At 55.3% G+C, this 23,327-nt stretch overlaps 3 protein-coding genes across 13 annotated transcripts in view; 2 read left to right on the top strand and 1 right to left on the bottom strand.

The window, feature by feature from the left end:
* The window catches only part of KYAT1 (kynurenine aminotransferase 1), a 39,674-nt gene extending 31,490 nt beyond the window's left edge, over positions 1-8,184 (top strand). For 10 of the 11 annotated variants that reach the window (XM_033193193.1, XM_033193157.1, XM_033193217.1 and 7 more), the window contains 10 exons: positions 2,722-2,871; positions 2,952-3,038; positions 3,272-3,400; positions 4,149-4,269; positions 4,918-4,994; positions 5,121-5,210; positions 5,324-5,510; positions 5,589-5,668; positions 7,486-7,572; positions 7,669-8,184. In XM_033193193.1, the coding sequence (XP_033049084.1) occupies positions 2,722-2,871; positions 2,952-3,038; positions 3,272-3,400; positions 4,149-4,269; positions 4,918-4,994; positions 5,121-5,210; positions 5,324-5,510; positions 5,589-5,668; positions 7,486-7,572; positions 7,669-7,728 (1,068 nt within the window). In that variant the 3' untranslated portion in view covers positions 7,729-8,184. The remainder of the gene's footprint in view (positions 1-2,721; positions 2,872-2,951; positions 3,039-3,271; positions 3,401-4,148; positions 4,270-4,917; positions 4,995-5,120; positions 5,211-5,323; positions 5,511-5,588; positions 5,669-7,485; positions 7,573-7,668) is intronic. The other variant, XM_033193166.1, reaches the window with a different exon arrangement.
* Positions 8,185-11,079: 2,895 nt separating this feature from the next.
* Positions 11,080-19,509, top strand: SPOUT1 (SPOUT domain containing methyltransferase 1). The gene is made up of 12 exons (XM_033193127.1): positions 11,080-11,194; positions 11,753-11,798; positions 12,046-12,171; positions 14,306-14,465; positions 14,868-14,957; positions 15,064-15,113; positions 15,346-15,476; positions 16,440-16,512; positions 16,620-16,718; positions 17,382-17,484; positions 17,659-17,806; positions 18,744-19,509. The coding sequence occupies exons 1-12, from the start codon at positions 11,159-11,161 to the stop codon at positions 18,810-18,812; spliced, it is 1,131 nt and encodes a 376-aa protein (XP_033049018.1). The 5' UTR covers positions 11,080-11,158; the 3' UTR covers positions 18,813-19,509.
* Positions 18,900-22,896, bottom strand: ENDOG (endonuclease G). Its single transcript, XM_033193134.1, has 3 exons — positions 22,094-22,896; positions 20,420-20,529; positions 18,900-19,247 (listed from the first exon to the last, which is right to left on the bottom strand). Exons 1-3 carry the CDS (start codon positions 22,598-22,600, stop codon positions 18,965-18,967), a joined length of 900 nt encoding a protein of 299 aa, XP_033049025.1. The 5' UTR covers positions 22,601-22,896; the 3' UTR covers positions 18,900-18,964.
* Positions 22,897-23,327: the final 431 nt, after the last annotated feature.

Here is a 23,327-nt window from a genome sequence, read left to right as displayed (position 1 = left end):
TGCTGAGATTACAGGCGTGAGCCACTGCACTCGACTGCACTCATTCTTTTTAATGGCTGCATACTGTTCTGTTGCCTAGATGTGCCATAATGTATTTAAGCAGTCCTGCACTGATGGACTGCTTCTGCTATCTCAGTATCATAAGCAGTGCCACGGCGAATTTCCCTGTGTGGACATCTTTGTATACATGTGCATTTCTCTAAGATAAATTCCTAGAAGTAAAACTAGCGAATGAAAGGCTATAAATATTTATAAATACAATAGGTGGATATTGTTAAGAAATAGTGTGTGCCTGTAATTCCAGCTACTTGAGAGTCTGTAGCAGGAAGATCGCTTGAGCCCAGGAGTTTGAGGCCAGTGCAACATAGTGAGATCCTGTCTCAAAAATTAACAACTAAGTAAGTAATTGCCTTCCAGTAAGGTTTACTAATTTACATCCCTGCCAATAGGCTGGTCTCAGAGTTGGTTGTAAAGTTCCCTCTTTGATCCAAAAAAAAAAAAAAGATTCATCTGGATATGTATCTTTTCCTTGCTGCTTTTTCTTTTCTTTCTTTCTTTCTTTTTTTTTTAATAGAGACAGGGGCCGGGCATGGTGGCTCATGCCTGTAATCCCAGCATTCTGATAGGCTGAGGCTGGCAGATCACCTGAGGTCAGGAGTTCAAGACCAGCCTGGCCAACATGGTGAAACCCTGTCTCTAATAAAAATTAGCCGGGTGTGGTGGCGGGCGCCTGTAATCCCAACTACTTGGGAGGCTGAGGCACAAGAATCGCTTGAACCCAGGAGGTGGAGGTTGCAGTGAGCTGAGGTGGCGCCATTGCACTCCAGCCAGGGTGACAACAACAACAACAATAACAAAATAGAGACATGGTCTCCTTATGTTACCCAGGCTGGTCTCAAACTCCTGGCTCAAGCAGTCCTCCCACCTTAGCCTTCCAAAGTGCTGGGATTACAGGCATGAGCCACTGTGCCCAGCCTCACTAAATATGTTACCTCTTTCTTTTATGTTGCAATGTTTCTCTCTTCCTATTTTAACTTTGCTCATGGTGCCTTTTATTTTTATTTAATTAATTAATTTACTGTCTGAGACAGAGTCTCAATTCTATTACCCAGACTGGTGTGATCATAGCTCACTGCAGCCTTGATCTCCTAGGCTCAAGCAATCTTCCTGCCTCAACCTCCCGAGTACCTGGGACTACAGGCATGTGACACCATACCTGGATAATTTTTTGATTTTCCATCAGTAGAGACAGAGTCCCTCTGTGTTGCCCAGGCTGTTCTCAAACTCCTGGCCTCAAGCAACCCTCCTGCCTCATTCTCCGAAAGTGCTAGGATTACAGGCGTGAGCCACTGTGCCTGGCCTGTGCCTTTTGTTGTACAGAAAATTTTTATTTTTGTGTGGCCAAATCTGGTTTAGTGAGTTACTGGGTTAAGTTCTAGACAAGGTTTTCATCACTTGGCTTAGCCTTGAGTATTTTTGTTTTGTTTTGTTTTGTTTGTGTTTTTTTTGAGACAGAGTCTCACTCTGTCGCCCAGGCTGGAGTGCAGTGGTGCGATCTCGGCTCACTGCAAGCTCCGCCTCCCGGGTTCACGCTATTCTCCTGCCTCAGCCTCCCAAGTAGCTCGGACTACAGGTGCCCGCCACCACGCCCGGCTAATTTTTTGTATTTTTAGTAGAGATGGGGTTTCACTTTGAGTATTTTATAAGTGTCCTCAGCAAACAAGTTTCTGGATCTAATCTTCCTCTCAAAAAGGGGTGCTTCCAAAGCTGCAACATGAGGTTCCTGACCCTCAACTGTGTGTGACTTTAGACAAATAATTTCTTCTCTTTGGGTCTCTATTTTTCTACCTGTCAAATAGTGGGGATCAGGCCAGGCGCGGTGGCTCACATCTGTAATCCCAGCACTTTGGGAGGCTAAGGCAGGCGGATTACCTGAGGTCAGAAGTTCCAAACCAGCCTGGCCAACATAGTGAAACCCTGTCTCCACTAAAAACACAAAAATTAACCGGGCATGGTGGCGCGTGCCTGTCGTCCCAGCTACTTGGGAGGCTGAGGTAGGAGAATCACCTGAACCCAGGAGGCAGAGGTTGCAGTGAGCCACGATTGTGCCACGGCACTCTAACCTGGGTGACATGAGTGAGACCCTGTCTCAAAAAAAACTTATCCTGCAAAGCTGCTGGATCAGGTGGGCACAAACATGACAAACATGCTTCTTAAACTTAGAGATGTGGAAAGTGGGGAGTGTCTACTGCCTCGCGGGCTCTTGGACTGAGGTTCATGGAGGCAAGCACTTCCTCTGGTTCTCTGCTGAATCCCCACCCTGGGCTCCGGGCCTGGCACAGAACAGGCCCTATGGCAAATGTTGGTGGAGGAGATGGAAGAGCGTATATCTGAGTCAGTGCAGGCCTGGTGGTTGGGACCCTGGAGTCTGGGACCATATACATTGTGTAACCTTTACCTCCCAGAGTACACAGGATCATAGTAGCACCTGCCTCTGGGTTGCTGAGAGGACGAGATCAAAGAAATCCCACAAATAGCTTGGTGTGTAGAGAAGTCCAGAGTGTTGAAAGCTAATCTATTCCGTGTCCCCTGGGGCCCAGGCTACCAGTATCTGACTTTGCCCCAGGCTTGCTGCTAGAAGGTGCTAGAACTGCCTGGATACATCTGGGCAGGAGGATGGGCCCGGCTGAGCTGGACAGTTGACCCCCACTGTCCTGGCAGGGTTACCCACCGCTGACGAAGATCCTGGCAAGTTTCTTTGGGAAGCTTCTGGGTCAGGAGATGGACCCGCTCAAGAATGTGCTCGTGACTGTCGGTGGCTATGGGGCCCTGTTCACAGCCTTCCAGGCCCTGGTGGACAAAGGAGATGAGGTGAGTGGGCAAGACTTGGGCTGAGTGGGACTGAGAGGTCAGGGCCGTGCTGACTCCAGGTGATTTGAACCTTCTATCAGGTCATCATCATCGAACCCTTTTTTGACTGCTACGAGCCCATGACATTGATGGCAGGGGGTCGCCCTGTGTTTGTGCCCCTGAAGCCGGTAAGGATGCTAGGTAGAGGGTGGATGGGCAGAGGGATCCAAGGCATGGGCTGAGTTGGACCCTGGGAGTTGGAACAGGAGGAAGGAAGTGAAGGAATCCAGTTCCCCTAAGCTGGGAGGGCAGAGGGGAGGTGTGTGTATTGGGATCCTAGGGAAGAGAAGGTGGGGATGGATGTTGGGGGAAGAGCTGCACGTCACGTGGGTAAGTGGTGCCCTCCCCTGCCACCTTGCAGGGTCCCATCCAGAATGGAGAACTGGGTTCCAGCAGCAACTGGCAGCTGGACTCCATGGAGCTGGCCAGCAAATTCACATCACGCACCAAAGCCCTGGTCCTCAACACCCCCAACAACCCCCTGGGCAAGGTACTGGAGGGACCTCCTTCCCTGGCCCCCTGCAGAGCTAGTCGTGTCTCCTGCACTGTTACTGAGTTGCTGCCGTGGGGCCTCGTGTGGGAGGGCCATACACAATGAGCTCTGAGGACCAAGGCCCCAGAGGTCCCAGGACAGGGGCAGGAATACCCAGGGAATGCCTGAGGGCTGGAACAGTGAACTGGGCTGGGAGCCCCCATCACTTCCCAGTGACCATGGAATAGTGACTGTGCTTCCCAGAGTATCTCATGTGTAATGTGGGAACCTGAGGGAACTGACCTCACGGGTCATTGTTGCAGGGATCCAATGCAATGGTGCGGAACAGCCCACAGCACTGGGCTTGGCTGTATTCGCCATTTATTTATTTTTTCAAGACGGAGTCTCACTCTGTCTCCCAGGCTGGTGTGTAGTGGTGTGATTTTGGCTCATTGCAACCTCCGCCTCCCGAGTTCAGGCAATTCTCCTGCCTCAGCCTCCCGAGTAGCTGGGATTACAGGCACCTGCCAACATGCCCAGCTAATTTTTGTGTTTTTGGTAGAGACGGGGTTTCTCCATGTTGGCCAGGCTGGTCTCAAACTCCTGACCTCCAGTGTTCTGCCCGCCTTGGCCTCCCAAAGTGCTAGGATTACAGGCGTGAGCCACCGCACCTGGCCGCAGCTGTGTTCTTTAACCTCTCTGAGTAGGCCTCTGTGTTTGGGGATGGTCCCACCTGCAGGTCTGTGCTCTCCTTGGGCATCCACAGGTGTTCTCCAGGGAAGAGCTGGAGCTGGTGGCCAGCCTGTGCCAGCAGCATGACGTGGTGTGTATCACTGATGAAGTCTACCAGTGGATGGTCTATGATGGGCACCGGCACATCAGCATTGGTGAGCCAAGCCTGCCCGGGGCCCCTCCCCTGCACATTGGTGGCAGGGCCTTGACCCCACCTGAGAGTCAGCGCAGGCCTGGTAGTTAGAACCCAGGGTTCTGGAGTCCTGGAGATCCTGTGACCTTTGCCTCCCAGAGTACACAGGAAAACAAAACACAATAGCACCTGCCTCCCTGGTTGTCGAAAGGATGAGGTCAAAGAAATCCTATGCCGGGAATGATGGCTCACGCCTGTAATCCCAGCATGAAGGGAGGCTGAGACTGGCAGATCACTTGAGGTCAGGAGTTCGAGACCAGCCTGGCCAACATGGTGAAATCCCGTGTCTACTAGAAGTACAAAAATTAGCTGGGCATGGTGGTGCGTGCCTGTAGTCCCAGCTACTCAGGAAGCTGAGGTAGGAGGATCACTGGAATCCGGGAGGTGGAAGTTGCAATGAGCTGAGATGGTGCCATTGCATTCCTACCTGGGCAACAGAGCGAGACTCCATCTCAAAAAAGAAAGAAAGAAAGAAATTCTGCAAATAGCTTAGTATGTAGAGGAGTCCAGGATGTCAAGAGCCTACGGGTGCCCCCTGGGGCCCAGACCACCACCCTCCCCCTTACCCCTCACCCCAGTCTCAGCAGCTGCTCTCTTTGGCCTTGGGCAGCCAGCCTCCCTGGCATGTGGGAACGGACCCTGACCATTGGCAGCGCCGGCAAGACCTTCAGCGCCACTGGCTGGAAGGTGAGTTGCTGAGGGTGGGAGGTCACCACCCCCTGCAAGATCCTTGGCAAGTGAGGTGGGCCTGGGAATGAAGAAGGCTTTAGCCAGGCCTGGAAGGACCTCCCACTACCTGTGCTCCTGCTCCAGGTGGGCTGGGTCCTGGGTCCAGATCACATCATGAAGCACCTGCGGACCGTGCACCAGAACTCCATCTTCCACTGCCCCACACAGAGCCAGGTGAAGAGGGGCAGGGGACGCCATGGGGGAGCGGGGAGACAATGAAAGAGCCCAGGCTGGCCCCCGCGTCAGGGAACAGCTAATCTGTCTGGGTGTCCGTCTGCCCTGCCTAGGCCGCAGTAGCCGAGAGCTTTGAGCGGGAGCAGCTGCTCTTCGGCCAACCCAGCAGCTACTTTGTGCAGTTCCCGCAGGCCATGCAGCGCTGCCGGGACCACATGATACGCAGCCTACAGTCAGTGGGCCTGAAGCCCGTCATCCCCCAGGGCAGCTACTTCCTCATCACAGACATCTCAGACTTCAGTGAGTGAGACTGGCCGGTCTGGGCAGGGCGCAAGGGCTGGAGGCTGCAGGGGCCTCAGTGTGGCCTCTGTTCCCCAGAGAGGAAGATGCCTGACTTGCCTGGAGCTATGGATGAGCCCTATGACAGACGCTTCGTCAAGTGGATGATCAAGAACAAGGTGGGCTGGGCCTCTGCGGTGCAGCCATGTATGGTTTCACAGGTTGTGTGCTGCTCAAGGGTGCCCAGGCGAGAGGCTCCTGGGCCAGATCCTAGTCTGCCTCTGCCGTGAACCTTGGGGCGGGGTTGTATCCACTTAAAAGAACGAGGAGCCTCTTTTCTTTTTTCTTTTCTTTTCTTCTTTTCTTTTCTTTCTGCCTTTTTTGAGACAGAGTCTCACTCTGTCGCCCAGGCTGGAGTACAGTGGCGCGATCTCGGCTCACTGCAAACTCCACCTCCCGGGTTCACGCCATTCTCCTGCCTCGGCCTCCTGAGTAGCTTAGGACCACAGACGCCCACCACCACGCCCAGCTAATTTTTTTTTGTATTTTTAGTAGAGACGGGGTTTCACCGTGTTAGCCAGGATGGTCTTGATCTCCTAACCTTGTGATCCACCCGCCTCGGCCTCCCAAAGTGCTGGGATTACAGGCGTGAGCCACCATGCCCAGCCTTTTTTTTTTTTTTTTTTTGAGACAGTCTCACTCTGTCACCTAGGCTGGAGTGCAGGGGCGCAATCTCAGCTCACTGCTACCTCCACCTCCAGGGTTCAAGTGATTCTCCTCCCTTAGCCTCCCAAGTAGCTGGGTAGCTGGGATTATAGGCACATACCACCACACCTGGCTAATTTTTGTATTTTTAGTAGAGACAGGGTTTCACCATGTTGGTCAGGCTGGTCTCCAACTCCTGACCTCAGGTGATCCACCCCACTTGGCCTCCCAAAGTGCTGGGATTACAGGCGTGAGCCACCATGCCCAGCCTTTTTTTTTTTTTTTTTTTGAGACAGTCTCACTCTGTCGCCTAGGCTGGAGTGCAGGGGCGCAATCTCAGCTCACTGCTACCTCCACCTCCAGGGTTCAAGTGATTCTCCTCCCTTAGCCTCCCAAGTAGCTGGGTAGCTGGGATTATAGGCACATACCACCACGCCTGGCTAATTTTTGTATTTTTAGTAGAGACAGGGTTTCACCATGTTGGTCAGGCTGGTCTCCAACTCCTGACCTCAGGTGATCCACCCCACTTGGCCTCCCAAAGTGCTGGGATTACAGGCGTGAGCCACCATGCCTGGCCCAAGGAACCTGTTTCTAACTTGCACAGAGATGCTGTGTGGGCTGGCAGGATTTCCTGCCTCTTTGGATCTCCGTCTTCCCATCTGTACAGTGAGGAGTTGGACCATTAACTCTGAGGTCCATCCAGGTTCGATCTGTGACTCTAAGGCTTTGTTCTTCTCTGGCTCTGCCCTGACCTGCTCCGTGAACTTCCCTCTCTCAGCATCTGTCTGCCCTCTATACCCAGGGAGGGACTTGGAATGACGTTCTGGGATCCTTTTCCTCTGACTTTGTGTTTGTTTTTGTTTTGAGACGGATTTTTTCTCTTTCACTCAAGCTGCAGTGAAGTGGCACAATCTCAGCTCACTGCAACCTCCACCCCTGGGTTCAAGCAGTTCCCCTGCCTCAGCCTCCCAAGTAGCTGAGATTACAGGCATGTGCCACCATGCCCAGCTAATTTTTGTATTTTTAAGAGATGAGGTTTGGCCATGTTGGCCAGTTGGTCTCGAACTCCTGACCTCAGGTGATCCACCTGTCACAGCCTCCGAAAGTGCTGGGATTACAGGCGTGAGCCACCACGCCCGGCCATTTTCCTGTGACTTTGATGCAGCACTAGGTGCGGGATTGGAGCTAACTCTCCTTCCCTGCCTGGTTGTGGGAACCTGTCTGTCCCCTCCGGGGCCAAGCCCTGCTGGGCCACGAAGCCGTGTTGAGACATGTCCTTCCTCCTCCCCAGGGCTTGGTGGCCATCCCTGTCTCCATCTTCTGTAGTGTGCCACATCAGAAGCACTTTGACCACTATATCCGCTTCTGTTTTGTGAAGGTAAAGGGCGGGGCTGGGGGGAGAAAGACCTGCCAGAGTTTCCCAAGGCCTGCTGGGGGCATGGGGAGAGTGTGGGACCTATCTGTGCTGGTGCAGGATGAAGCCACGCTCCAGGCCATGGATGAGAAGCTGCAGAAGTGGAAGGCAGAGCTCTAGCCCTGAAGTCACACCGTGGCCCTGACATCCCCACGTGCCGCAGAGATACTCTTTGGGTGTCTGTCTTTGTCCAGGTTTCAGACATTTCTGGGTCGGGGAAGATGCTGTTGGGAAACCTCAGAATGTTCTGGGTGGGAGCCGCCCTTCTTCATCTTAGAGAACCAAGTGCCTCCTGTCTGAAAGGTGAGGGCGGCCTGACCTGGGCCTCTCTCAGCCCCTCTGTAGGTGGGTTTGTAGGGTCTTGGGTTGCTTCTGGTCTCTCCAGGCTTGGCCGAGACTGACAGTAGAGTCCCACCGTGTATCGATCACATCCCAGCCCTGCATGGGCCCTGCTAAGGCTCAGGCATAACCTCACCTTTCCTGACTCATCTTGGCCTTGGGGATTTGCCTTTAGACTTGAGTGCTGAAGCCACTCCTTTTCATCCATAATAAAATGTTTAAGTTATTCAAATCCTTTTTGACGTTTTCTCTCTGTTTCACACTCGAGCCGATGGCTGATCTAACTTGATAAGAATGCCCGGGAGAACCTCAGATACCCTCACAACTTTGTACAAATGATTTCTATAGTCACACAGTTAGTGGCACAACCAGGCCTAGAACCCAAGGCCCCCAAATGAATTCCTTACTGTTAATCTTTTTTGTTGTTGTTGTTTTTGTTTTTTAGATAGAGTCTCGCTCTGTCACCCAGGCTGGAGTGCAGTGGCATGATCTCGGCTCACTGCAACCTCCACCTCCCGGGTTCAAGCAATTCTCCTGCCTCAGCCTCCTGAGTAGCTGGGACTACAGGCACCTGCCACCGTGCCCGGCTAATTTTTGTGTTTTTGTAGAGATGGGGTTTCACCATGTTGGCCAGGCTGGTCTCAAACTCCCGACCTCAGGTCATCCACCCGACTCAGCCTCCCAAAGTGCTGGGATTACAGACGTGAGCCGCCATACCTGGCCTCTCATATTAATCTGATGGTAGCAGTTATTGGTGCTGGGTGTGGTGGCTAGGGTGCGGGTGTCGTGTGTGTGTGTGTGTGTGTGTGTGTGTGTGTGTGGAGGGGATTGGGGCTTGTGACAAGGAAGACATGGACATTCCCACAGCGGTGAGAGAACAGCACAGTGGGGGCCAGGAGGACCCAGGACTTAAATAATTCTCAGGAGGAGGAGAACTGAATGTTGATCATGCACGCCCTACCTGCCAGGCACTCGGACGCACATTATCTTACACAACCCTCTGAGACTGAGACCTCAGTTATCTCCAGTTCACAAGTGAGAAAAGCACTCTGGAGGTGAGGTGAAGTGGGGTGCCCAGGCCTTCTAGCTGGCCCTGATTGAGTTCACTGGATAGCAATCGTAGCTCCTGAATTTCTTTGGAAGGTGGTGTTAGGGGCCTGGTCTCGAAATTGCATTTGCATAGCAAGCACATGGGTTTGGCGCATATCATATGTTTAACTGGGTGAGCTGATAGGAATGTATCTTATAATAAAATACATATTAGGTCTTTGCCCCTGGTCCTTAGTAAAGAATTCCTAAAATCCTTGGAGTTTCTGGAAGATAGGCATGTCGTGGTAGTCACATGGAATCCCTCTGCACTGTGCGATTACGGTGTCAGAACTTTTAGCCCATCGGGCCCCCTCCATCTCTGCCTTCAGGGAGGTGCGAGGGACTAGACTTTGAGCCCAATCACATGGTCTGTGTCTTTTTGTTAATCGTTTTTTGGGGGGGATTTTTGTGTTTGTTTTTTCACATGGCCAATGTCTTAGTCATGCCTACAAAATAAACCTGTCAAAAGTCACAAAAAATTTATTATAAGATCTAAGTTGGAGACCGGGCACGGTGGCTCACACTTGTAATTCCAGCACTTTGGGAGGCCGAGACAGGTGGATCATCTGAGGTTGGGAGTTCAAGACCAGCCTGACCAACATGGAGAATCCCGTCTCTACGAAAAATACAAAAATTATCCGGACTCGGTAGCAGGCGCCTGTAATCCCAGCTGCTTGGGAGCTTGAGGGAGGAGAATTGCTTGAACCCGGGAGGCAGAGGTTGCAGTGAGCAGAGATCATGCCACTGCACTTCAGCCTGAGCAACAGTGAGACTAGATCTCAAAAAATAAAAGGCATTAATGGCTCATGTCTGTAATCTCAGCACTTTGGGAAGCCAAGTTGAGAGGATTGCTTGAACCCTGGAATTTGAGACCAGCCCTGGCAACATAGTGAGACACTGTACAAAAAGAAAAAAAAAAATTAGTCGGGCATGGTGACTCACACTTGTAGTCCCAACTAATATAGTCTGTTAATTAAAAGAGAAAGAGGCTGGGCGTGGTGGCTCATTCCTGTAATCCCAGCACTTTGGGAAGCTGAGGTGAGCGGATCACCTGAGGTCAAGAGTTGGAGACCAGCCTGACCAACATGGAGAAACTCCGTCTCTACTAAAAATACAAAATTAGCCAGGTGTGGTGGCGCATGCCCGTGATCCCAGCTACTCGGGAGGCTAAGGCAGGAGAATCGCTTGAACCCAGGAGTCAGAGGTTTCCATGAGCCGAGATCACGCCATTGCACTCCAGCCTGGGCAACAAGAGCGAAACTCCCAAAAAAAAAAAAAAAAAAAAAGAGGCCAGGTGCGGTGACTCACTCCCATAATTCCAGCCCTTTGGGACACCGAGGCGGGTGGATCACTTGAGGTCAGGAGTTCAACCAGGTTGGTCAACATGGGGTCAACATCAACCCTATCTCTACTAAAAACACACAAAAAATTAGCTGGGCATGGTGGCACGCTCCTGTAATCTCAGCTACTTGAAAGGCTGAGGCAGGAGAGTTGCTTGAACCCAGGAGGTGGAGGTTACAGTGAGCCGAGATCGCGCCATTGCACTCCAGCCTGGGCAGTGAAGCGAGACTCTGTCTCAAAAAAAGGAAGAGTACATGAACGAATCTACAAGAAACCTGGATTAAATTATCTCATTTTCAGCTCCGAATCACACTGCAGCTCAAGGCCCCGGGGTCCCCATGTATAAAGCATTACAGGAGCTAGGCGTGGTGGTGCGCACCTGTGGTTCCAGCTACTCGGAGGCTAAGGTGAGGAGATCCCTTCAGCCCAGGAGCTCAAGTCTGCAGGGAGCTAGAATCGCGCCACTGCACTCCATCCTCTGCAACAGAGCGAGACCCTGTCTCAAAAAAAATTTTTTTTTAACAAATAAACTACTCAGAGATCTGAGTGTTGTATTTGTCCCAACTCAGAGCCATCCAAAATTCTGGACAGTACCCGTGATGCCGCCCATTTGGACACCTCTTCCGCCCAACCTACACCAGCTCGAGTACTCCTGCAGCAGTCGGGCGCCCAGGCCACGCCCCCGGGCGACATTGGCTTTCCGATTGGACAACCTAATGGAGGTGTGACCGGAAGAGGCGAGTCTCATTGGCAGAGGCGTGACCGACGGTGTGTGCGGAACATGGCGGAGCGCGGGAGGAAGCGGCCTTGCGGCCCGGTAAGTGCGGGCGGCGGGACCCAGCGCAGAGCAGCACAGTGGAGGCGTGAGGACCGGTGGCGTGCGGACCTCCGCCGGGGCCGGGTCGCGCCTCCTGCTGCCTGCTTCCCTCTGATCCCAGGCCGGAAGCCCCCGAAGATGCGGCGTGAGCCGCAGCAGGATGGGAACAGCGCCCGTGTCCTCTTCGGAACTCCCCTGTGGCTCCCTGGCCCCCGCTGGATTACGGAGGCGGGACCCTGCTCTCAATCCTGAATCCGGTGCCCTTTCGTGGCTTATGTCTTCTGACTTCCAGGGCGACTGTGGGCAGTCCTGTCCCCTGAGCCTCAGTTTTCTCCTCTGTTCTGTGGGAACTCATTCAACAGTTTCTTGAGCGCTTTCTGTGTGCCAGGCTGGGCCCCAGGCGCTGGGGATACAGCGGGTCCCTGGCCTCCAGACGCTTTCTGGGGCAGCAGTTTGCAGAGGTTCCTTGGCTTCCTTGCCGCCCCGTGTGGAAACGGACCCCCTCCAGGTGTGACCATCAGCCTCATACTCATAATCCTCCAACCACTCCTTCTCCAGGGTGAACACGGCCAAAGGATTGAGTGGCGAAAATGGAAGCAACAGAGTAAGTAAGGGTGGGGGTAAGAGTATCTTCCCATAGACCACTCCACCAGTGCTCAAACCCTGGAGAAAGACACCAACTTTGTTCCCGCTGGGTCCTGCAGCACCCAAAGTTGGGAGGCAGGGGCCGGGAGCCCTGGGGAGGCTCCCTTGCTGCCCTCTGGCTGCTCACCCAGTAGCTCTCCATAGTCCAGGCTGACCCAATGAGTGGGAACTATCTCCTCGGCCAATTGGGATGCTCTTTTATCCAGAGAAAGAGGAGAAAAAGAAATGGAAGGATCTCAAGCTGATGAAAAAACTGGAGCGGCAGCGGGCACAGGAGGAACAGGCAAAGCACCAGGAAGAGGAGGAGGCAGCAGCAGAGAAGGAGGACCGCGGTGAGCTGGGGTCATGGGGAGGGCCACAGGTTGTGGCCCGCAGTAGTTGTCCTGCAGGCAGAGCAGATCTGGAAGGGCCCTTACAAACCAGTAGGTCCAAACATCTTGTCCTGATGGAGAAGCTGAGGCCCAGAGAAGGGAGGGAGCCAACAAACTAAGTTCTGACCTCCTGCTTAGGTAAATTTCAAGCCTATGGAAGGTAAGCCTCATCTCTCTTTTTTTTATTTGAGATGGAGTCTTGCTCTGTTGCCCAGGCTGGAGTGCAATGGCACCATCTCCGCTCACTGCAACCTCCACTGCCCAAGTTCAAGCAATTCTCCTCCCTCAGCCCCCCGAGTAGTTGGGATTACAGGCGTGTGCCACCACACCTGGCTAATTTTCGTTTTTTGTTTTTTTTTTTTTTTTGAGACGGAGTCTCACTCTGTCGCCCAGGCTGGAGTGCAGTGGCCAGATCTCGGCTCACTGCAAGCTCCGCCTCCCGGGTTTATGCCATTCTCCTGCCTCAGCCTCCCGAGTAGCTGGGACTACAGGCGCCCACCACCTCGCCCGGCTAATTTTTTTTATTTTTTAGTAGAGACGGGGTTTCACCGTGTTCGCCAGGATGGTCTCGATCTCCTGACCTTGTGATCCGCCCGTCTCGGCCTCCCAAAGTGCTGGGATTACAGGCTTGAGCCACCGCGCCCGGCCTAATTTTCGTATTTTTTAGTAGAGATGTGGTTGCACCATGTTGGCCGGGCTGGTCTGGAACTCTTGACCTCAGGTGATCCGCCCAATTCACCTCCCAAAGTGCTGGGATTACAGGCTTGAGCCACCGTGCCCAGCCCAAGCCTCATATCTCTTAGACCTCTAGAACTTCATGATCTTCCTGATTTTTTGACTTTTTTATTGAGCATTTTCTGTGTGCTTTAATTTCATTTTTCATTTATTTTGATTTCATAATAAAAATGACATCATGCCTGTAATTCCAGCACTTTGGGAGGCCGAGGCGGGCAGATCACGAGGTCAGGAGATCGAGACCATGGTAAAACCTCGTCTCTACTAAAAATACAAAAAATCAGCCAGGCGAGGTGGCAGGCGCCTGTAGTCCCAGCTACTCGGGAGGCTGAGGCAGGAGAATGGCGTGAACCCAGGAGGCGGAGCTTGCAGTGAGCCGAGATCATGCCACTGCACTCCAGCCTGGGCGACAGTGAGACTCTATCTCAGTAATAATAATAATAATAATAACAGAAAACTACAAAGAAGAAAGGAACAATCCCAGCAAACATTGTAGCAAAAGTTTGTCCAAAGAATTATATCTACTTATCCTTGCCTTGCATAGCAAAGTATAGATACAATGTTACAATAGTGAAACCCTGTTATCTATGTGCTGCTTGGGATTTTTTGTTTGTTTTTGAGAGACAGTCTGGCTCTGTTGCCCAGGCTGGAGTGCCGTGGCGCCATCTCGGCTCACTGCAATCTCCACCTCCCAGTTCAGTCAATTCTCCTGCCCTAGCCTCTGGAGTAGCTGGGATTACAGGCATGCGCCACCATGCTCGGCTAATTTTTGTATTTTTAGTAGAGACAGGCTTTCGCCACGTTGGCCAGGCTGGTCTTGAATCCCTGACCTCAGGTGATCCGCCCGCCTCAGCCTCCCAAAGTGCTGGGATCACAGTCATGAGCCACCTTTTGTGTGACCTTCGGCCATGTATTTGACTTCCCGGGGCTGAAGGCTCCTGGTCTATAAATGGGGATAATGGCAGTATCCTCACTAAGGATCAGGTTAATGGCTATCGAGTTAATGTGCACACACTAAAGGCTTATTAGATATCAGCTTTCATTTTATCCCCATTTGATAGCTGGAGAACTGAGGCACTAAGTGGGAGAGCCAGGATATGAACTTAGGCCATTGCTCCTAACTGCTCCACAGCCTCGCCCAGTGGTCTGCCCTGTTCAGAGGAGCTATGGAGATTGCTGCGTCCATTTTCCTCCTGGGAGACTGAGGCCCAGAGAGGGGAGTTGGATCTATTTTGCTCATCTCAAAATTCCTCCCACTTGGGAAATTCTCAAACCATGGGTGCTGGGGACAGAGAAAGAGAGAGGAAGGTGGGGGGCCCTTGCCTCTCAGGCTGACTGGGAACACCCCTCCCCTGCTCAGGGCGGCCCTACACACTGAGCGTAGCCCTGCCGGGCTCCATCCTGGACAATGCTCAGTCGCCGGAGCTTCGCACCTACTTGGCCGGTCAGATTGCCAGAGCCTGTGCCATCTTCTGTGTGGATGAGATCGTGGTGTTTGATGAGGAGGGCCAGGATGCCAAGTGAGGGGCCATCCCACAGGGTGCCAGGGCTCAGGGAGAGGGAGAGGCTCCCGGGATGGGCCGAGGTTTCACCCTGCCCCTGTCCACATGCCTGGCTCTTCCCTCGTGTCCTGCCTGAAATACTCCGTCTGTAATTCTTAGGGGGTAGAGTTGCCAGGTGGGGGTGATGACTGCAGAGGTGGGATTGGGAGCCAGAAGGTCTAAACCCGTATCTCAGCTGTCACCCAGGCTGAAGTGCATGCAGTGGCATGGTCATGGCTCACTGCAGCCTCTACTTCCTGCGCTCAGGTGATCCTCCCACCTCAGCCTCCTGAGTAGCTGGGATTATAGGCATGCACTTATAGAGAGGAGTTCTTGAAGGGGCCACAGCTGGATCCTGAGCCCCCATCTCTCTCTCTCCAGGACTGTGGAGGGGGATTTCACAGGAGTTGGGAAGAAGGGGCAGGCGAGCGTACAGCTGGCCCGGATCCTGCAGTACCTGGAGTGTCCGCAGTAAGGGGGTCACTCCCCTGAGCATGAGGGAGGGGTGTGTCAAAGTGGAGGCCAGGTAGGAGGCAGCTTCCCCTGGGAACATCCTGAGGTCAGCATTCTTTCCTAGGTATCTGAGGAAGGCGTTCTTCCCGAAGCACCAGGATCTACAGTTTGCAGGTAACACTGTGTGGGCCCGTCCCCCCTTTCCACTGGATTGTGCCACAGACACTGAGAGACCACCCTGTCCTACCCTGCACTGTCTAGGTGGGAAAGCAGGCCCGGGAGAGCGAGACCTGTGCCTGATGCCAAGACGCAGGTCTGTGGCAGAGCCGGGACTCTGCTCCAGGGTCCCCACTGCACCCTGTGTGCCCTAGCACTTCCTAGACTCCTCCCGGCCCTGCCTCCACAGGGCTCCTGAACCCCTTGGACAGCCCCCACCACATGCGTCAGGACGAGGAATCCGAGTTCCGAGAGGGCATTGTGGTGGATCGGCCCACCCGGCCAGGCCACGGCTCCTTTGTCAACTGTGGCATGAAAAAGGTAGGAACAGAAAGGTGGGCTGGGACACACCTCCAGGACACACCCTAGCAATGGAGCGCAAGCAGATGCATGTTAGGGGCAGTCCTGGAGCTGCCCCAAATCCCTCACTGATGCAAATTTGGGCCAGAGAATTGTGCAAAATGGGGCTCAATAGATAAAGCCAAGAATGAATTTACTCTTGCTTAAAAAGCAAATCAACAGAAGACAGTCCTCATGCTCCAAACAAAACCCTGCAGAAACAAGTTGAAAGTCACTCTGGAGCTGCTCCCGTGTGGCACAGAGCCAAGCTGGGACGAGGGCATTAATTTGCTACCTCTTTACCCTCAAGTCTTCTCAAATCAGAGGCAGAAACCTTTACATGGATGGAGTCCCCTAGCCATCAGAAAGCACAACCCAGGTGCAGTGGCTCACGCCTGTAATCCCAGCACTTTGGGAGGCTGAGGCAGGCGGATCATTTGAGGTCAGGAGTTTGAGACCAACTTGGCCAATATGGTGAAATCCCGTCTCTACTAGAAGTATAAAAATGAGCCAGGTGTGGTGGCACTGTCCGTAATCCCAGCTACTCGGGAGGCTGAGGGAGGAGATTCACTGGAACCCAGGAGACAGAGTTTACATTGAGCTGAGATGGCGCCACTGCACTCCAGCCTGGGTGACAGAGCCAGACTCCAACTCAAAAAAAAAAAAGTGGCAGAGCTACCAAAATGCAGAAAACTGGGTTTCATGTACTTCTTCTACCTTGTGCCATGAGCGCCCCAAAGGTGCGTGTTTGGCCAGTGATCTGTGTTTTGCACAAATGGTCTCTTGTGAGCAGGTTCAGCTGGTGCCAGGGGTGGAGGGTGACAGGTTGACCTGGACCCCTGGGTCCCTTGCCAGCCCCAGGGCTCCCCTGGTGGCATCTGGAAGAGCCGTGGCTCCTGCTGATCTTGAGAGGAATGGCACCCCTTTCTTCTGGCTTCTCCCCAGGAGGTGAAGATTGACAAGAACCTGGAGCCTGGGCTTCGGGTGACCGTGCGACTGAACCAGCAGCAGCTCCCAGGTATCTGGAAGGTTCCTCAGCCCCTGGGTTGGCCTGACGAGCTCCAGGGTTCAGCCACCTCCTTCCGTTCCCTCACCCCATCTTGACAGACTCTGTCACCCCTCCAGCATGCAAGACCTACCGTGGCAAAGTGGTGTCATCACAGGACCCTCGCACCAAAGCTGGGCTCTACTGGGGCTACACCGTCCGCCTGGCTTCCTGCCTCAGTAAGGACAGAGCTCACTTCTCCGAATATCCACCCATCCCTCTGGGAGGTGGCCGGGAGCGTTACCTGACCCAAATATCACACCAAGGTTTTTGTCCTGTCAACTTGCTGTGTGTCCTTGGGCGAGTCCTTTCCCTTCTCTGGGCCTTGTTCCCCCTGGATGTACTGCCTGGAATGCTGTTAAGGACTACTGAGCAAAAGTGTCCTCACTGATCAATAATATTTCTGTAGAGTTGCGAATGGAGGCAAAAGGGCCCGAGAAGTCAGAGGCCCACTTCATGCTCTTGGTGCCTCTTCCTATCCAGTCTCTGCCCTGTTCCCCAGCCAGGCACAGGCTTGGTGTCCGCCCTGCTCAGTCCTTGACTTCCCAGGAACAGCTCTACCCACCCCTGCCTCGGTACACACACCCCCCCACCTCAGTACACACACACACAGAGCTCTACCCACCCACCCCTACCTCAGTACACACACACACAGAGCTCTACCCACCCACCCCTACCTCCGTACACACACACACACACACAGAGCTCTACCCACCCACCCCTACCTCAGTACACACACACACAGAGCTCTTCCTACCCACCCCTGCCTCGGTACACACACACATACCCAGAGCTGTGGCTTGTGGGGAGCAGGACCTGCACTGAGTTGGCCCCACCCCCAGGTGCTGTGTTTGCTGAGGCCCCCTTCCAGGACGGGTATGACCTGACGATTGGGACGTCAGAGCGTGGCTCGGATGTGGCCTCTGCCCACCTTCCCAGCTTCAGGTGTGTACCTCCTGGGGCTGGGACCAGGGCAGGAGGAATGTGGCCAGGAACCTACCTGGTGGGTGAAGCTGCACAGGTGGGCCCCTGCTGTCCAGGGTATGGAGGGACACGTCTGGGCGCTGTGCTGGGTGGGCCTTGATGACCACTCAAGTCACCCCGTCTTATATATGCCAGGCATGCTCTTGTGGTGTTCGGGGGCCTCCAGGGGCTGGAAGCCGGAGTGGATGCTGACCCCAACCTGGAGGTGGCTGAACCCAGTGTCCTCTTTGACCTGTACGTCAATACCTGTCCTGGCCAGGGTAGCCGCACCATCCGCACGGAGGTGAGCCCGCCTGCCTCCCTGACCGCCAGCCGCTGGGGCCTTGGGATCTGTCCAAGGGGCGGTTGCCACTCTTGCCCTGTCACCCACCCTTGCCCATGGTGGCCTTGGCCTTGTCTGGAGGTGGTCCTCTCATCCCCTCTTGGCCTCTTGCCACAGCAGTCTTGCCACAGCGATGGGACATGAGTGTAGCTGAGAGTCAGCCATGGGTGCTAGTGCCCATCCTGTGTTCCCAGGCAGGTGACCCAGCAGGCCCTGCCCACCCCTGCTCCGGGCCTCTGGTTCCTTAGCTGTGCGCTCAGTGATCTCCCAGAGCCCTGGTTCTGCTACTTCTTTGTGTATGACCACGGTGGGCACAGCAGCTCTCCTCTTGGCGTCTCACTTGCATCTGTCCCACGGGGGAAGCCACGTGCAGCTGGGGCCTTCGTCCTGGGCCTCAGGGAACCACTTTTGGAGTCAGGCATAATACGCTGTGCTACAGGAACTGCTGGCGAGGCTGGTCCTCCCATCAGTCTCGCAGGGCTGACAGCCCTGTCTACCCATCCCTGAGGCCTCGCCCAAGCCAAGCACTCTCAGCCCGATAGCCACACCCCCCAGCAAGAACCCTGGCTCCCACCCTTCCCAGCCCTGCGTGAGGGCTGAGAACTTCTTGCCCACCTCCTTGCCCTCCCCTGGCCCTGGGAAGTGGGCATTATTACCTTTACCCCCATTTTACAGAAGAGGAGCCTGAGGTCCTCTTCTCAGGCTCAGAAGAGGAAGCTATGGGGTCCTCCAGGTGGCAAGTGTGCAGTGTGAACCTGGGCCTGCCATTAACCTCACCAGGCTCTGCTAAGGACAGGGGACCCCAGTGGGCTGGGTGTTGGGCAGCCAGGCACTGAAGACAGGCTAGGAGTGGGGGCACCCGCTAGCCTCCCAGTCCACTGCCACACTTCTCTTCCAGGAAGCCATCCTCATCTCCCTGGCTGCCCTGCAGCCTGGCCTCACCCAGGCCGGTGCCCAGCACCCCTGAAAGTTCTAAGGGGCCCAGGACATCAGTGAAGCAGCAGTGAAACCAGGGGCTCTACAGGTCACTTGGGACGGACGCCGCCAGACTTGTCTCCAAAAATCACCACCTTTAATGCTCCCCGGCCTGCACACGCCCAGCCTTGCTGGGCTCCGCCCTCACTTACTGCCCGCCGTGATGGCCTTGAGGCTGCCTGCCCGCGCCAGGATGTTTGGCACAAAGAGCAGCCCCGAGGCCCGCTCAACGCTCTCAATGGGCACCAGGAAGCGCTCCAGTGGGATGGCCTCGTCCACAGGTGCGTTGGGCATCACGTAGGAGCGGAGCTCAATTTGCCCGCCTGCGGCCTCCAGGATCAGCACCTTGAAGAAGTGTGTGGGCACTGCCACGTGGTTTTTGCCGATGACCTGGTACTTCACATAGGATTTCCCATCAGCCTCTGTCCTGTAGGCAGACCCAGGCACACGTGGGCAGGAGGCCTGGATGAACCCAAGGCCACCTCTTCAAGGAAGCCTTCCCTGATCTGTCCTTTCACTTCTGTCAGCCTGCGGGACCACTCCCTCACTGTGAGACTGCCGTGGCCTGCCTGGCTCCTCCTCGAGGCTGGAACGCTCTCCAGGGTGGAAGTTAACTCTTTCCCTCTGTTTTCCTCATGCCCAACACCGGGTCAGGCAGAGTGGGCGACAATAAATGCCGCTAGAAGAATTGAGCCTTCTGCACATTCACATTCGTCTAGGGGGAGACTTAACAACTGTCCGTGTCTCCCCATGGAGGTGAGCACCAAGTAGGCAAGGACCATGACGGGTGACATTGCAGCACCAGCACAGGTGCCGGGACACCGGACGGGGACTTCCCCTCAGCAGAGTCTCCTCCCTTGCCCCGGGCCCTAGGAGGCACCTGCTAATGAAATTTGATCAGTGCCAGGCCCTGGGGAAGCATGTGACATCACCCAAGAGGTCGCAGGTTTTACAGTGGGGGACACAGGTCATTTGCCCACAGCACCAAGGAACTAGGGGATGAGGCAGGCCTGGACTCCATCCCGAGCCTGTGGATTCCAGAGTGAGCTGCTCAGCTCCACATATTGCCTCTCGGTGCCAGCCCTCTGCAGGCCAGAAAAACCACGGAGCATGCCCAGAGGTGCTCCGTTGCTTCCATCTGAGAGGCAGGACTGCAGAGGGGCAAGAGTGGAGGCCCCGGGTCAGGCAGATCTAGGTTCAAACTCCTGAGAAGGGTGGAGGAAAGTGCTCCAAGCAGAGCAGAGACTGAAGGTGGGAGAGCTTGGTGCACCGGGGACCTGCAGGGGTTTCCATATGGGCAGAACAGGATTGGTTGGGCATGCCAAGAGGTGACAGCAGGGAGAAGCGGGGGCAGATTCAGGGCCTGCTGCTGCCCATGGGCAGAGGAGAGATGGTCAGGGGTACCCAACAGGTCTTTAGCTGTGGAAGTGGAATGAGGGGACCCGAGGCAGGAAAGCTGACAGGCTTGCCAGGAAACCAGAAGAGTAGGGAACTGGTATTGACCCAGAGCCTGGGGCAAGCCTGGCCCTGTGAGTGGCAGTAGGAGCCCCGGATGAGTGGGAGGTTCTGCCGCCCCCAGCCCCCTGGTTTCCACCTTACCTGGGCAGGAAGAGTGGCCCTGTGCAGACGTAGACGTTTTGGTAGCTGCGGGTCAAGCTGCGGCTGTATTTCTCCAGGTTGTTCCAGGCATTCTGGTTGAGGTGGGGTACCTGGTAGGAGAGGTAGGGCTTAGCAGAACCGTGGCTGGGACCCTTCCTCCTCTATCAGAGGGCTGCCCCAGGCCCTGAGGGGATGGACATGCTCAGAGATGTCCAGTGAGAGACAAGCATGAGGAAACTGAAACTCAAGGAATGAAAGTCACTCTCTGAAACCACATGGAGTCAGGCAGGGCTGACAAGTGCTAGCCATCACCCTCTGTCCCTTCCACAGCCCGGGTGTCAAAGTCTTTTCTTAGCTCCCAAGAGCCGAATAAAGGAAGGAACATGTCTCCACCTTTCAGAGAGAAGGACTGAGACCTATCCCCAGCCCCACCCAGGGGCTCATGGGAAGACCAGCCCTTCCAACCACCAACCCGTTCCTTTTCCCAGTGTGAGCCACAGGCAGAGCCTAGAGGGAATGTCATGAATCGACCTCCTTCCTGAGCTCTCCAGGCCTCAGACAATGGAAAGTGGGTAGGGGGTTGTGCTCCCAGAAGGAAGCTGGGTCAGAGGCTGGTGCCCCATGGGCTCCACCCAGAGCCCCATGGCAGTCTCCATCCTTTGGTGCCAGGACCTGCTGGGAACAGGCTGAGAGGGAGGTTGGCCCAGTGCACAGTGCCTGGCACTAACAGCCTGACCATGGGCCAGGTGTCTGCCTTGAAACTGCCCAAAGGCAGACAGGGTAGGATGATGTCTGGAGGCTCACAGTTTTATAAGCCAGGGGTCCCCAACCCCTGGGCCACAGACTGGTACCAGAACTGGGCCACACAGCAGGAGGTGAGCAGAAGGCCAGCAAGGGAAGCTTCATCTGTATTTACAGCCACTCCCCATTGATCGCACCGCAGCCTAAGCTCCGCCTCTTGTCAGATCAGTGGCAGCTGGAGATTCTCATAGGCGCTGGAACCCTAAGGTGAACTGCGCATGTGAGGAGGTTGCCCGCTTCTTTTGAAAACCTAATGCCTGATCTGTCATTATCGCCTGTCACCTCCAGATAGGACTGTCTAGTTGGAGGAAAACAAGCTCATGGCTACCACGGATCCTACATTACTGTGAGATGTATCACTATATATTACAATGTAATAATAATAAAGTGTACAATAAATGTAATGCACTTGAATCATCCTGAAACCCGCCCTCACCCACCAAGCCGTGGAAAACCTGTCTTCCACGAAACCCGACCCTGGTGCCCAAAAGGTTGGGCACTGAGGTTCTACAACAGACAGCCTGCCTTCTTCTGCTGTGTGACACTGTGCCCATCACTTTGTCTCTGTAAGCCTCAGCGCCTCATCACTACCGCAGGAGGAAGGTGAATAACGGTATTATCCCCATTTTTTTAGACGAGAAAGCGACGCTCAGGGAGTTGCCCAGGGTTCGCAGTTGAAGCTTAAGCCCTGGTCGGCCTGCAGAGCCTGTGCCTGGAGCCCAGCGCTCCTCCCTCCCGTCACGGGATGTCACTGCGATGCCTGACCGGGGGCGCGTTGGGCGGCTGCCCCGTTCTGCAAAGGAACAAACCGAGGCCCCGAGAGGCCAGGCGCCCGCCCCGCATTCCACGACCGGCCCGGGGCGCGGGCGCTACCTGGGGCGCGACGTTGCTCAGGTAGAACGTGTCCTCCATGGCCTTCTGGCTCCAGCGGTGGTTGGCGGCTGCGGCCAGGTGGCCGCGGTCGAAGCCGCTGCCGCGGTAGTCGGCGTTGGTGGCACGGTGGTAGGCGTGCACCGAGTCGTCCTCGCGGAAGTCGCATGTTCGCCGGTCGCCGTCGCCGCGGAGACGCTCGGGTCGCAGCTGCTCCACCACCCAGAGCGCGCCGCGGGTGCGCGGGTCGTAGCACAGCACGTACGACTCGCGGCTCTTGAGCTGCGCCAGCCCCGGCAGCCCGTACTTGGCCAGCTCGCCCGGGCCGCGGCCCGCCGGTCCCCCGGGCACGGCTGGCAACTCAGCGGCCGCCGCCACGGGCAGCACCGGCAGCCGGCCCAGCAGCCCCGGCGCCGCCCGCGCGTCCTCCCGCTGCCGCCGCCAGCCCTCGGCGGCCGCGCCCAGCCCCGCGCCCAACGCCAGGGTCAGGCCCGCCCGCAGCGCCCGCATGGCCGGGTAGCGACCTCCGGCGGGCGACCCGCGAGGCTCTTAAAGGAGCCGCGCCGCGGGATCCAATGAAGGGACGGGGCTGCTGGGGCCGCGGACGATAGCGTGACCTCCCTTCCACTCACAAACGCTCCCAAGGGGTTGAGAATCGGAACCCTGAGGGGAGAAGCAGACCCCAGGCGGGTGTCCCCAGCGCCCTTTCTTTGCGAATTTAAGATGCCGGCATGAGGGGCGTGCCACCCTCGCCTCAGCTCGCGATTGGCCACCATGAGGCCTGGCTCCGCTCCCACCTAGCAGGCCCCCTGCCGGTCGTGGGGTGGGGCGGCACCCTCTTCTCTGCGCCCGCGCAGGGAGCTCCTGCTTTAATAAGCTCCGCGGAAGGGTCAAGCACTGTCGAGCGCTTTTATTGTCACTGGTTAGTCTCAGCCTCTACCCCGCTCGGAGAGTGAGCTCCTAGTTCGCAGAGCAAGCACAGGGCCCCAGGTATATCTGGCCCCAGGCTATGCTCCATGACACCATAAAATAAGCCCCGCAATTCTACCAGATTGGCAAAGGATTTTTTGTTATTGTTGTTTTTGAGACGGAGTTTTGCTCTTGTCGCCCAGGCTCGAGTGCAATGGCGCGATCTCGGCTCACTGCAACCTCCGCCTCCCGGGTTCAAGCGATACTCCTGCGTCAGACTCCCAAGTAGCTGGGATTACAGGCATGCGCCACCACGTCCGGCTAATTT

Source organism: Trachypithecus francoisi, unplaced genomic scaffold, assembly GCF_009764315.1.
Source record: "Trachypithecus francoisi isolate TF-2019V2 unplaced genomic scaffold, Tfra_2.0 Contig01585, whole genome shotgun sequence".
Taxonomy (NCBI): Eukaryota; Metazoa; Chordata; class Mammalia; order Primates; family Cercopithecidae; genus Trachypithecus; species Trachypithecus francoisi.
Note: the sequence above shows the minus strand (reverse complement) of the source record. Positions and strands in the feature narration are given on the sequence as shown.